Source organism: Bos mutus, chromosome 15, assembly GCF_027580195.1.
Source record: "Bos mutus isolate GX-2022 chromosome 15, NWIPB_WYAK_1.1, whole genome shotgun sequence".
Taxonomy (NCBI): domain Eukaryota; kingdom Metazoa; phylum Chordata; class Mammalia; order Artiodactyla; family Bovidae; genus Bos; species Bos mutus.
Genome location: NC_091631.1, coordinates 52,424,456 through 52,439,002, shown reverse-complemented (window position 1 = coordinate 52,439,002; position 14,547 = coordinate 52,424,456). Strand labels below are relative to the sequence as shown.

Here is a 14,547-nt window from a genome sequence, read left to right as displayed (position 1 = left end):
GTAATATGGTAACAAACTACCACAGACTCCTTTAGCTTCAATTTATTTAAAGATATTCTGTGATGAGATCGAAGTTAATGTTAGTATATAATCATTATCTGATATTGTACATGAAATATATCAACATTTGAAAGGCCTGAAAAAAAAAAAAAAACAATCAACAGCAGATGATGCTATAAAGTCACATATGAGTAAAAGCAGAAGTAAAAGTAGAAAGTAGAAAAAAGACCAATAAATTTTAATCTAACAGAATGAAAAGATTTTTGATATGGTTTCTGATTCCATATTATAAGTAATCTTTAAGAAACTTATCGAGTTTTTGTGGAGTATTTAAAAAAACTCTAATACACCTTCCTTTCCTAACTACCTGTGTATAAAGTTGAATTTTCTTCCTATATTTCAACTAAACATAGTGCAGCAGACTGAATCCCAATGTATCCTATTAGCCCAGACATGAATGAGAGCTGAGAGCTGCAAAAATGCAAATCAAAGCTATTCGTCTCACATTTTCATTCAGAAAATAGTTTTTTTTAAAGCATGGTAACTATGCTATTGTAATGGCTTTTTAAAAAGACTAAATACTTTTAAAACTACTTAATTTCTAATATGGTAAATATTAATAGACATAACCCACATAAAACTTCCTGGAGTCCTAAATAATCTTTAAGAGTATAATGGGGTCTTGAGATTACAAAGTTTGAGAGTCACTATGCTACGTGATAGAACAATGTCCTTCAGCAGGCAAGAGATGGAATCTAACAGGAAGTAGAGGCACTGACTGCAGACAGGGGCCTGTACAATTCACCCATGATAGCATACAGAAAGTTAAGTGTGTGTGGGTACAGACGTGGGTGGGTGAACAGGTAAGGTGGTAGGGGTCAGTGTGACATTACAAGTGACTCACTCCTAAGGCAGTGAAGAAAAGGTTCAAAGGCTACATTTTAAAGACACAATATACAGAAGGCTACAGACTAGCACCCATCACTCAATCCCCTCTAAACCTTAAGAGAATATCACCAGAAGTGGCCAACATCAAAAAAAAGGTATCTATCTGGACCACCTCGGTTATCTACCCAGAGTTTTAAAAAGCTTTGAAAAGGAAAAGAGGAGAAAGAGGAGTGTTATGAGCATGGGAAATGGGATTTGAGAAACAAAAGCAAGTACACTGCATGTTACTAACCTTGTGATTAGAGCAGAGAATGAGGCAGAGTGTAATGATTTGAGAACAGTCAGGGAAGGTTAGGGTTACAAGGAAGAGAAAACAAAACTGTAGGAAATACTCAGGCTTACCTGTCCACTCCATCCCAGCGATACCCTGGCCAGATATTGAATCTGTTGGGAGGGGGTGCAGGGCCACTGTAGCGAGGTCTCACTAAAGATAGGAGAGAGAGAAAAGTTAGTTACCTATGTAATTTAATTCAGAGCTGAATGGCAGTGAGGAAAAAAAAATTTTATACAGAAATCTCTGATCAAGTTCAACTTAAATTCCCAAATACAAAGAATCTGAAATTATACAGGAACGCCTTCTTTGCACATATTTATGAATCATCATTCTAATGATCCTCTCTCTTCACATACATCAGCTCTATCTCTGATGATTCCCAGAAGGCTCACCTTTCTTATTCTTGTTCTCCTTGGCCTTATTCTTCTTGATAAAGTTGGCCATGGGGTCCCCCTCTCTTTCCTGTTCTCTCAGCATCCGATCCAAATCTTCATCATCAATATAGCGGGCCAGAGGCTTCTGCATTTCCTTCATTGCATCCTCCACATTTTGTTGCTGCTGCCGGGTCTGGGCAAGCCTGGACAAGAAGAACCAGGAGAGTCTGCTATCCTGTGTAACACCTCCACTCTTACACTGAGATGGACCATACTGCTACACGTGGAGAGCCTCCTCTTCCTAGCAGTCCAGGGCAAACACTGAAAAACGTGAAATTCCCAGAATACCAACCAGAAGTGTGAAATACGTCAGTATTGTAGGAAGCAAACTGAGCACAATGAAGTTCCCATTCCTGAAAATAGCTTTAAAGGCAGAACAATGAACTAATTGGTCAGGAGAGCAGAGAAATTGCTTCCTCCAGTAACTGCAGTCTTGTGTTCCTTTCAGTGGCTCTCTTACCCTTTGCCCCACTGAGCATACAGCTCCTCTCTCTTTGAGTCCTTCTCTGCTTTTCGCCTCTGCTCTAAACGTTCCAGTTTCAAATTCCTCTTACGACCAGACTTATCCCGAAATACAGTTTCGGCATGTTGGAATTCAGCTGCAAAGGAAAAGTACACTTTTAAAGATAAACGAAAAGGTGTCAAAATCAGAAACAACATTCTAACAGCTGAAGTCAACCAGTTAGTGCTCTGATGCAGGATAAGAACTTTCACAGCCAGACAACAAGTAGTCCTTACCAATATCTAAGTGCATATTGGTGATGACTCTGAAAATTAACATTTTTTAAGAAGGAAAAGATCCACTTGTAGCCAATGAGAAGTTAAAACAAAGCAGAAAACCGGATTTGAAACTTGATAGCAATTAAAAATTTTAAATATCAGGTAAATTAGCTATATTTTTTAAAAAAAGTAAAAGCGACATAAGCCTCAACTGGTCTCTGCACTTCCACATTTTTACCTTCAAATGCCATGGTCTCTTGGTCCCGTTTCTTGAGCTCCTGCTGCTCTCGCTGTATGTCAGTTAACACCAACCCAGTTTTAGCCCCAGAATACATGTGTGCAGCCTATGCAATGGAAAAGGGAGCATCCAACATTAATGAGACAATGTGGCAATGGGCTTCATGGGTGTACAGTTATGTCTGAGGATCAGCAATTACCAAACCAAAAACGCTACCTTATATTCTCATTATCAACCACAGGATTGGCAAAATAGAAGAAATAAAACTGAATTTCATGGAAAATTAATAGTACTGCTAAGTTTAAGAGCAAACAGAAACACAAACCAACAATTTACTAAAGGGAAGGCTGAAAAAAGTGAAAGTTTTAGTCGTTCAGTTGTGTCCAACTCTTTGTGACCCCATGGACTGTAGCCTGCCTGGTTCCTCTGTCCATGGAATTCTCCAGGCAAGAATACTGGTGTGGGTAGCCATTCCCTTCTCCAGGGAATCTTCCCCACTCAGGGATCAAACCCAGATCTCCTACACTGCAGGCAGATTCTTTACCATCTGAACCAAAGGGCAGGCTAAGCATCTGTATTTCTGACTTTTTAGCATATAAACTGCATCCATGAAGACTCTCAGGTCACCTGATCAGAAACCTCTATCAAGCTCTGAGCCCTTCAGTAGAGCTGAATATTTCAGCTGAATCAACACTGATAAAATATTCCATTTAAATCACAAAGTCAAGCAAACCTATCAATTTCAAACCTGAAATTGTGGCTATATTTCAGGATAATGACAAGATATGACCAAATCCAAACTTTTTACTAAAACCCACCCTGTATCAAAATAACAAACCACCCCGCAATCAATGTATATAAATTTTTATATCCTAATATCCTTAAGCAATGTGCTAGGTACTTCCCTGGAAGTCCAGTGGTTTTCAATCCTTGGTTCGGGAACTGAATAAAGATCCTGCATACCATGTGACATGGTCAAAAAAAAAGCAATGTGCTAAATCTGGTTAATATTAAATTGTCCATGGACTAAGCAGATACATAAAAATGTCACTGGGTCCAGCTGAAACACTGACCTCACTGCGCTCCCCACATTCTGGGGTTAGGGACTGCCTGTTCCACCCTACCAGGACCACATGGACTACAGAGACTTACCTGAAAAGTCTGTGTTGGAGGTAACATGCACATCACAGGCTCTTTCTTAACCAACTCACTGGAATAACATTTCTTTTTTTTTCTCTTTTTCTGTTTTTGGAATAACATTTCTGTACTAGTAGAGGTATTCTTTACAACACAATTACTTGGGGTTCATGTGGATTTTGTTAATTCAGCCTTCATCACAGATTTAAAATAATACAAAACACTTTTCCCAGGCGATATGATTTTTAAAGTCGTTTTATATTTTAAATGCCTCTCTTTAAGCTCTGGATACAGAGACCTACAGTCCAAATGGCTTACACTAAATGCTTACTTTGTCCCAGGCCCTGGGCTAAGAGTTTTACTTACACTACCGCATTTAATTCTCAAAAGAACCTGAAGTATGTACTACTATCATCTACATTTTAAAGATGAAGAAACTGAGGCTTAGAGATATTATGTATCTTGCTCAAATCTCACATAAAAAGTAGAATTCCATGTGTGATCTGTTTGACACGAAGTTCGTGCTCCTAACTCCACTCTCTGAACTACATTCTCAGTTTGTTCATAAGAAATAGGAAGTTTTGTTTAAACTATTAAAATGAGATTTGTGGAACTGAGAGAACATAAAGGCAGATGCTATTTAGGAAATCTGCTACTTGCAAGTTCCCCTGGGTTGAGTTAGATAGTCTTGCCTTCAGAGAGAAGAAAAGAGCTCTAGAGGTCCTGTGAGCTAGATTTCTCTGGCTTGGATCTCTGAGACCTGTACAGAGCTAGAAGATGAGTTACTCTAAACTAAGACATGGCTCCTGAAAGTTCTTACCTTCTTTCCCAGAGGCTGACTCCTTCGAGGTGGAGACAGATCAGAATCAGAAGATTTGGCCCTCTGCTTTCTCCTTGGTGGAGAGAGGTCAGAATCAGAGCTCCGATGCCTAGGTCTATTCCGCGGAGGTGACAGATCGGAATCGGAATCCTGGGGCCCTGAACTCTGTTTGTGCCGTGGAGGAGAAAGATCTGAATCAGAGGTTTTCCTACTGTCACCTGGGTAGGAAGAAGAGTCCAATGTGTGATGTTTCCTGGGTGGAGAGCCTGTGTGATGTTTCCTATGGGTGGGGGAAGAGCCTAGAATTGAAGAGTAAAGATTTTAATCCCCTTGGCAAAATCTAAAAAAGAATGTACCAGGCAAATGTTCAACATTCATTTAGTCCTCTTGTGAGGAACTATCACTAACCTAAACATAAGTATAAATGACAAGGGAGAAGAGCAAAGTCAGAGATAACTTTTAAAACCAATGGGTGGGGTTCTATTCCCAAGTTACTAGTTACTGTGACTAGCACAAGACATCTCACCATCCTCATCTGTGCCATATTTATCCACACATAGAGTGGCCAAAACAAACTGAACTCGGGGCTCAGTGGCGTTGTTAGTCGCTCAATCGTATCTGACTCTTTGCAACCCTATGGACTGTGGTCCTCCAGGCTCCTCTTCCATAGAATTTTCCAGGCAAGAATACTGGAGTGGGTTGCCATTCTCTTTTCCAAGGGATCGTCCTGATCCAGGGATTGAACCTAGGTATTCCACATTGCAGGCAGATTCTTTCACTATCTGAGCCACCCAGGAAGCCCTAGCAAGTTAAGATGACCTAGAATATATTCTGGGTTTCCCTGGTGGCTCAGATGGTAAAGAATCTGCCCAAATGCAAGAGACCCAGGTTTGATCCCTGGGTCAGGAAGATCCCCTGGAGGAGGAAATGGCAACTCACTCCAGTATTCTTCTGGAGAATTCATGGACAGAGGAGCCTGGTGGACTACAGTCAGAAAGAGTCAAACACAAGTGAGTGACTAACACACACACAGAGAATATATTCTGATGTCTTTTGACTAAAACATAACAATGTATTTGAATTAAAAATTAAAGCAGTACCTAGGGACAAAAGATGGAGCAAACAAATTTCATCACACAGGTGAGCTGTAGACACAGGCATCACAAATCACCTCCCCCAAAGGCAATCCGCAATATGTATCAACAGTCCTATAAGCAAAGAACCCCCCTGAGCCAGTAAATAAATTTCTACTTTGTTCCCTAGGAAACGTATCTAGAAGCACTTCAACTCCCAGGAAGTCTATCTAGAAATAGATACAAAAATAATCCAGAACAGAGCAACTGTTTATGTATAAGGATGTTCATTATAGAATTACAGAGGAAAAGGTTTAGAAATAACCTAAAATATGCAATATTAGGGGAATGGTTAATGGAACACCAACAAAAATTATATTAACAAAGAGATATTTTATGACTCAGGAAAGATAATGCTAAGTGAAAAAAGCAAGCAAGATTACACATGCAATATTTACTTACTGCCTAGACATGTCTCAACTACATCAAAAATGATTAGAAAAAAAGACTAAAAGAATATTGGCTACAAGAAAGAGACTGCCTCTGACTGGACAGAATTTTGTGTGATCTTTTTCTACATTTCTATACATTCCAAAGTTTCTGCAACAAACATGTAGTATTTTCATGAGGTGGGGAGAATGAACAAAAAATATATATAAAAACTTCTACCCTACTACTGTTAATTTTTAACTCTCCTCAGCCCAACCTCTCACTATTTCCCTCCAGTTTTTAAAACTCCAAAGCTCCATTCTCATTTCTAAAGACCATAAATACCTAGCAAAGCAACTAAAAGAATCAAAAGAAAGCACTCTGGGAACAGGTCCCTCTCACGGACAAATGCTCACCTTTAGAATCATGCTGCTTATTTCCAACATGGGATGTTGCTTGTTTTTTTCGTGAAGGAGAGAGGTCTGAGTCATACTCATATTTGCTATTCTTTGGGAGTGATGGATGATAAGGTCCTGGCCCCTTGCAATGTGGAGAAGTTTTGCTAGAGCTTTCTGGGGCTTCACTGCTTTTGGTTCTGGGCAGTGAGTGAGGAACATTAGCAGCCAAGTCACTGGAATTATGATGGGCTTTCCTGAGCTGTGATCTATCCATAGAGTCAAGAGTCCTTCCAGGTTGAGCTGTGTCAGGGGAGCAGTTACGGGCCCTTCTGGCAGGAGAGAGATCTGAGGAACTGTGGTAGGTCCTCCTAGGAGGAGATGAATCTGGGGTGTCATGACGGGTCCTCCTAGGAGGAGATGGATCTGGGGTATCATGACGAACCTTCCTAGGAGGAGCAGAATCCAGAGTGTCATGACGAATCTTCCTAGGAGGAGATGAATCCGGGGTGTCATGACGGGCCTTCCTAGGAGGAGATGAATCAGGGGTGTCATGACAAACCTTCCTAGGAGGAGATGGATCTGGAGTGTCATGACGAACCCTTCGAGGAGGAGATGGATCTGGAGTGTCATGACGAACCCTTCTAGGAGAAGACGGATCCGGGGTGTCGTGACGAACCTTCCTAGGAGGAGATGAATCTGGGGTGTCATGACAGAACTGTCTGTGTGAGGGTATATCTTCACTGTGGCCTAAACACAAATAGCAAAGAATCAGATTCCCACAAATGCTCTGTCATCCCTTTAACCAAAGTTTCAAAAAACACCCCAACAGGATACATCTCAAAACTACTAAGAAAGCCCAAAAGGTATGCACAGCTACTTCAGGGCAGTAAAGTAGCACTCATGAATATCCTAAGAAAAACCGCTCATATTTGCCTAACAGGTCATAAATTTGCAAGGTACTTTAAATGTAGTTTTCATGTTGTATCTTGTTAGGTAAGCAGGGCAGGTATCCTTGTTTTACAGACATGAAAACAGAGACCCTAAGAAGCTAAGTGGTTTCCTACCTAGGGGTCACTGCTACTAAAATGAAAAGACAGGCTAGAACCCCAACCTTCTAATCCCAATCCAAAGCTCTTCCCCAAACCTTATTTGTATAGAATTCTCCACGAGAAGCTCCCACTGATATCTAACTTAGGCAATTCAGCTTGCACCCACTCTTCTCTCAAAAGGCAAACTGAATAATTCCATGCCACATCAAAATGAAATCCTGTGAGCTATTTAATCCATGCCATTGTGCTCCTTATTAAAAGCAGCAAAAGCACCAGAAAGAAAGAAGGATCAGCACTTTACTGATCACCTGCTACATGCCCATGTCTATACAGATTATTTCATTTAATTCACACAAGCAGCTTAGGAGATAAATATTGTTCTCCTTTTATTATAAAGAAGCTGATACTCAGAAAATCTAAGTAATTTGCCAAAATAATACTGTTAGTAAGTTGTGAAATGAATATCCAAACCCAGATCTGTCTGACTCCAGAGTCCACAAACAATCTTTAAAATGGAAACAGTTTGAGACTTTTGATATTCAAAGACATAACAGAATGAAACATTTATAGCAAATCCAGAGAGTAACAAAATCCAGTTTCTCTTCTCCTTCTATCTCTTATCACTGAGCTCCCTAAGCAAATATAAACAACTAAAAGTTGGGTGGGATTCAATGAATATTTGTTAATGGGTGAATTAAACAAGTCACCTCCTTTACTTTGGAGAATAGGCTCCTCTGACCAGAATCCACCCCTCAAAGAAAAGTAATGATATATGTAGGGTGTATACACGCGAGTTAAGTTGTTTCAGTCATGTCCGACTCTTTGCAACCTTATGGATAGCAGCCCACCAGGCTCCTCTGTCCATGGGATTCTCCAGGCAAGAATACTGGAGTGGATTGCCATGCCCTCCTCCAGGGGATCTTTCTTCCTGACCCAGGGATCGAACCTGCATCTCTTCTGTTTCCTGCATGGCACGAGGGTTCTTTACCACTTGCATCACCTGCGAAGTACCTGACAGTAAATCTAATCCACATGGTTGATAAATCCCATAATATTTATAAAAAGCTGGAGGTATAACCCTCCCAGACTTCAGACTATACTACAAAGCTATAATAATCAAACAGCATGGTCCTGGCACAAAAAGAGGAATATAGATCAATGGGACAGAATAGAGAGCCAGAGATAAACCCATATACCTATGGTCCATTAATCTATGACAAAAGAGGCAAGAATATATAATGGAGAAAAGACAGCCTCTTCAATAGGTGGTGCTGAGAAAACTGGACATGCACGCAGAACAATAAAATTAAAACATTCCCTCACACTATATATAAAAATAAACTCAAATGGTTCAAAAACCTAAATATAAGCCCTAAAACTACAAAACTAGTAAGGTTAAATATAGGTGGAACATTCTTTGACATAAATCATAACAGTATTTTCTTGGCTCAGTTTCCTTAGGCAAAAGAAATAAAAGCACAAATAAACAAATGGGACCTAATTACACTAAAAGCTTTTGCACAGCAAAGGAAACTATCAACAAAATAAAAGACAAGCTTATGGAATGGGAGGAAATATCTGCAAATGAAGCAACCAACAAAAAATAAAACCCAACCCAATCAAAAAATGGGCAGAAGACTTAAACAGACATAATTCCAAAGAAGACATACATATGGCTAACAGGCACAGGAAAAGATGCTCAACATTGCTAATTATTAAAGAAATATAAATCAAAACCACAATGAGGTATCACCTCACACCTGTCAGAATGGTTATCATCAAAAAGTCTAACAAGGGAATTTGCTGGTGGTCCAATGGTTAGGACTCTGCACTTCCACTGCAGGAGGGCATGGGGCTGGTCCCTGGTCAGGGAACTAAGATTCTGCAAGTCATGCAGCATGACCAAAAAAAGGAATGCAACATATTATTTAAAACAAAAAAGTATACTAATAAATGTTGGAGAGGATATGGAAAAAAGGGAACCCAAGTGTAAACTGGTGTAGTCACTATGGAAAACAGTATGGAGGTTCCTTGAAAAACCAGAACAGAACTACCATGGGATGCAGCAATTCCACTCCTGGGTATATATCCGGGAAAAATAAAAACACTAATTTAAAAAGATATATGCATCCCAATGTTTACGGCAGCACTATTTCTATAGCCAAGACATGGAAACAACTCAAGTGCCCAGCAAGACACAATTTTTGGTTTAAGAAGTTGTGGGATACACACACACATACGAATATTATTCAGCCGTGAAAAAGAGTGAGATATTGCCATTTGTAGCAACATGGATGGACCTAAAGAATATATACTAAGCGAAGTCAGACAGAAAGACAAATATTATATGACAGAACTTACATGTAGAAACTAAAAAATAACACAAATTATAACACATATACAGAACAGAAACACAGACACAGAAAACACACTTATGATTACCAAAGGGGAAGGGGGAAGGAATAACTTAGGAGTATGGGATTAACATATACAAACCACTATACATAAAATAGATAAGCCATGAGGAATTACTGTACAGGCCAGGGAACTATATTCAATATCCCAGAATAACTTAAATGAAAAATTATCTAAAAATACATATATACACATAACTGACTTTGCCACATACCTAGAACACAATACTGTAAATCAATGATACTTCAATTTTAGAAAAAAGAAAAAAAAGATAAAAGTCTTCCCCTATTAATGAGAAATTCAGATTTATCTGTTACTGGAACTCACTCCCCAGAAGCTTCCATTTAGCACTGGAACGAAAGGCTTCCATCTGCTTTACCTCTTCTGGCCGCTCATCCACAAACTCAGCCACCTGTGGAAGTGAGAACAACATTTTAAGGAAATCCACAGGATCCAGCCAAGTAGCAGTGCTATCTGAAGAACCTGAAGCTATGACTATTCCACTCCTAACAATACATGGCTCACAAAGACCCAAAACAGCCCTGAAGAAACAGATAGTGGTCCTCAGTTACATGTGCTCCATAAACATGTGAATGTCACTGAATGGTTTAATTATAGATCTTTCTCTGACTCATTAATTTCCCTCCAGATGTTCATTTCTTTTATTACCAACCTTTTTATTAACCCACCTGGTATAACAGCTGCCACTCAAAGCTAAAAGCTAAACTCCTTTTACCTGTTTACCACTCCATTCAGGGTAAAAACAGGCAGGGTTCCTGTCACACTTACCATTCATTAAAGAATTTGGACTCCTTATGAAAGCTTTACTGTAGATCACAATGATAGTTTTTCTAGGATCCCACCAAAAGAAGTCATTAAAATGTACAAAGACTCATAGAATCTTTAAGGGATAAGACCATATTTCCTATCACCCAAATTCCCAAATAAATCTCGAATCTTCCCTACAGTATCCTTGATAAATGATCACTTATGTAGTCCCTCCTGACAGAACCAATTCACTGACAGGGAACTCATGTTACAAGGCGGTCCGCTGCATTTGGGGGTTAGAAAGTTCTTAGTTGTATTGGACCCGCATCTACCTTCCTGTAACTTCTTTCTGTCGACCCAAGTTCTGACCTCTGATGCAAATGATCCTCTTTCCACATGACAGACCTGCAACTATGAGCAAGGCACTGCTTTGTGCTTTACTTATATTATCTCACTCCATCTTCACAAAAGCCCTACAAAGAAAGGCTCCATATTACTAAGAGCAAATTATGGCTCAGAGACGTAACTATCTCCTTTCCACTTTGTTTCTCAGCAATTCTAAGCAAAAGTCCCATGGCCATACCAATGCTAACTTATTTACCTATGCTTTTGACCACCTAGCTCTTACTTATCCTTCAAAACTCAATTCAGATATCTCCATCCTTCAAGCAATCTCCCATTTTCATGGGCTAAAAAATGTGCCCATTGGGTTCCAAGAGCATTTGGCATGCATGTGAGGGGCTTCCCCGTTGGCACAGCTGGTAAAGAATCCACCTGCAATGCAAGTGATGCAGGAGACACAGTTCAATCTCCAGGAGGATCCCTGGAGAAGGAAATGGAAACCCACTCCAGTATTCTTGCCTGGGAAATCCAGGGACAGAGAAGCCTGGCAGGCTACAATCCATGAGGTCACAAAAGAGTCAGACACAACTTAGCGACTAAACAACAATAACGTATGTGAACTATATCTCCGACATTCACCATACTGCTGAAATTATTTGAATTCAGTCTCCCATTCTAAGGGTATGACCTCTAAAGTATAAATACTATACTCTATTAATCTACATATCTGCTATACCTAGGCAAACGTATACAATTTTAAAGCTTAGTTGAATCAGTAAATAAAAGAAGTAAATAACATTTCCTTTCATTGAAACTGAACAGTGTTTTTAAGGTAAGTTGCAACAAATTGAACCATGGCTAATTCTAATCACGACTCTTTATCACTGACACTGAGGAATCCTGTCTCTCTGTCATCAGTTCCCACTTCTAGGCAGATGGAGCCCTCCATATACAAAGACTGTATATAGGCATTATCAAAGAAAACTATTTTAAAATAGCTCCTGGAAAATGTCACCTCTTCTCTGACCTCAACTTTCCTCCTTACTATCTACGCTGCATTGGCAGTCGAGATTAAGAGGCTTGCATTTCAAAGTCCTCAGAGCCGCAAAAAGATACACACCACAGGCAAATCTCCATCATCTTCCTCTTCCTCCTTTTCTGCTTTAGTGGTTGAGATAGATGTCCAGCTCACGTCATCATCCACAATTCGCATTCTAAAGATGAAAAACAAAAGACCAAAAAAAGAAGAATCATTCTTGGATAACAGCCTACAAACATTCATCTCTGGTTTTAGGCTAAAGTTCAAAATCCTATAAGATCCTATGGTCCATTCTTTGCCAATATGGCCAATTTCATCTCGCACCACTGTCTCCTCAATTCACTACTCACTAGTCATCTTCTGATGCCTAGAATGAGCCAAATTCCTTTCCATATCAGTTTCACATATTTAGTTCCTTCCCTCTGCCTAACCTACTCTTCTTATTCTTTAGTGGGAAACTCTTTGTCATTCTTAAAAGCCGAGCATATATATAAATTCCTTGAGCAGACCTTACAACACTACTCCCCTTACCTCTCCCAACTAAGAATCCGTTACACATTCTTGGAAATAAATCAACTAGTTGCATAATTAGTTGTTTAAAGACTGTATCCCCATTAAACTATAAGCTCCATCAGAGTAGGGACAGTGATATCTCATTCACAGTGATATCCTCACTGTGATAGACGAAGTACCCAATAAATATTTGTTACATGGATCAACTATGGATGAGTCCAAAGAATAATGACTGCCATGATGTAAACCGTTATTATTAACAGTTATCATTTGAAAAGCCAGATGACTAATCACAACAACCATTTAATGTAAGTGATATAATTCAATATTACTCTGACTTTAAAGATGAAAAAACTGAGGCTGAGAGAGATGAAATACCTTGTCCAAGGCCACACAACTCATGAAGTGGCACAGATAGGACTGAAAGACTGATCAATGTTACTTCAAAGCTCAAGACAATGTCACTACAAGGCACTGCCTCCAGGAAATCCACACAAGTCAGAGGGGTCAGAAGACAGCAAGAATAACACAACAACCAAAGAGTTAACTAACTAAACCGGTTAGTTCTTTGGAACTATTTGACTTTACAGGGTATATTAGTTTCTTAGAGCTGCCTAACAAAGGACCACAAACCGAGTGGCTTAAAACAACAGAAATGTATTCCCTCACAGTTCTGGAGACTTCAAGTCTGAAATCAAGGTGTGTGCAAGGCAATGTCCACCAAGAAAGGCTCCAGGGTAAGATCTTTCCTTGACTCTTCCAACTTCTGGTAGCCTCTGTCAGCTGCATAAATCCAGTCCAGCCTCAGCCTCCCATCTTCACCTGGGAAGTTTTCCCTCTAAGCCTGTTTCTGTATCCAAATTTCTCTTTTCTTAAAAGGACACCAGTTTATACTGGACAGCTTAACTAATTATATCTGCAAAGACTCTACTTCTAAATAGTGTCACATGCTAAGGTTCTGGTTTGGAGAAGAGGGACAGTACTCAACCCAGTACACTAGGGCACGTAAGTTTTCTCGTTTGAAAAGTGGAGATAGCAAAAATATCTACTTCTTAACACTGTTATGACTCTTAAATAAAATCATGTCTAAAGTACTTACAATGTTATCAGGCACTGACAAGAACGGTATAAACGTTAGTTGTTATTGGTAGTAGCAAGAGTAACAGGAAGTGAGCATAGGTCGCGACCCGAGTCCTTGGCTTAGGAGAACCCGCACGGGCAGGTTCTGGGCCGCTAATATACCAGCACAGAGCCTTTGAATTCGTTTCACGTTTATTCTCAGGATACAATATTCACTCTCTGCGGGAGAACGGGATGCCACAAAGGCGGGAAAAGACTAATACAAGTTACAACCCGGCCTGAACACACTGGAGATACTGCCCAGGGGCGCGAGCAGCGGCCTGAGAGGGCTCTGAGCGCAGGCAGGGTCAGGGTCAGGGGCGCGGGGCCGCCGGCGAGGAGCCCAGCAAGAGCCGGGCCGAGGGCGGCGCGGGAAGGTGAGGGGCGGCGGGCCGCGCGGACCCCACCCTGCCAGGGCCAACTCACCCCTTGCCGCCGGCCCCGCTAGGCTTCGGCCGCTTTTTGCGACGCTTGCGGCCGGACTCAGGGCCCCCGTCGACGCCGCCATCTGCCCCAGACAAGTATCGCTTCAGGTACTCGGCCTTGGAGAGCGGTGGAGCTGCCGCCATGGCAGCGGAGGGAAACGGGTCAGGGCTGGGGACAAAATTGTTGAACGCGAAACGGAACAGCAGCGAGCCGCGAGGGGGCGGGGCCAGGACCGGAAGTGACGGTGTGTTTGGAAGTGCTGGGCAGACATGTGCGAGTCTCAGAATCTTGGAGGACTGAAGAACAAACACGCACGCTTCCGGGGCCCACTCTACATCCCCTCTGACCCGGCAATTGCGTTTCTTCTCTTCGTCCTTCCATCTGCTCAAACAACTGTGCAGCAAG

The 14,547-nt window shown here is 40.8% G+C and overlaps 1 protein-coding gene across 4 annotated transcripts in view; it reads right to left on the bottom strand.

Moving 5' to 3' along the window:
- Window positions 1–14,326, bottom strand: part of BUD13 (BUD13 homolog) — a 145,517-nt gene extending 131,191 nt beyond the window's left edge. The window contains exons 1-9 of one of the 4 annotated variants that reach the window (XM_070384169.1): window positions 14,143–14,326; window positions 12,166–12,259; window positions 10,263–10,347; window positions 6,490–7,218; window positions 4,572–4,789; window positions 2,615–2,720; window positions 2,117–2,255; window positions 1,615–1,799; window positions 1,291–1,372 (exon numbers count right to left, since the gene is read on the bottom strand). In XM_070384169.1, the coding sequence (XP_070240270.1) occupies window positions 1,291–1,372; window positions 1,615–1,799; window positions 2,117–2,255; window positions 2,615–2,720; window positions 4,572–4,789; window positions 6,490–7,218; window positions 10,263–10,347; window positions 12,166–12,259; window positions 14,143–14,285 (1,781 nt within the window). In that variant the 5' untranslated portion in view covers window positions 14,286–14,326. Of the gene's footprint in view, window positions 1–1,290; window positions 1,373–1,614; window positions 1,800–2,116; window positions 2,256–2,614; window positions 2,721–4,571; window positions 4,871–6,489; window positions 7,219–10,262; window positions 10,348–12,165; window positions 12,260–14,142 lie in introns of all 4 variants that reach the window. The other 3 variants (XM_070384168.1, XM_005896138.3, XM_005896137.3) reach the window with 3 other exon arrangements.
- Window positions 14,327–14,547: the final 221 nt, after the last annotated feature.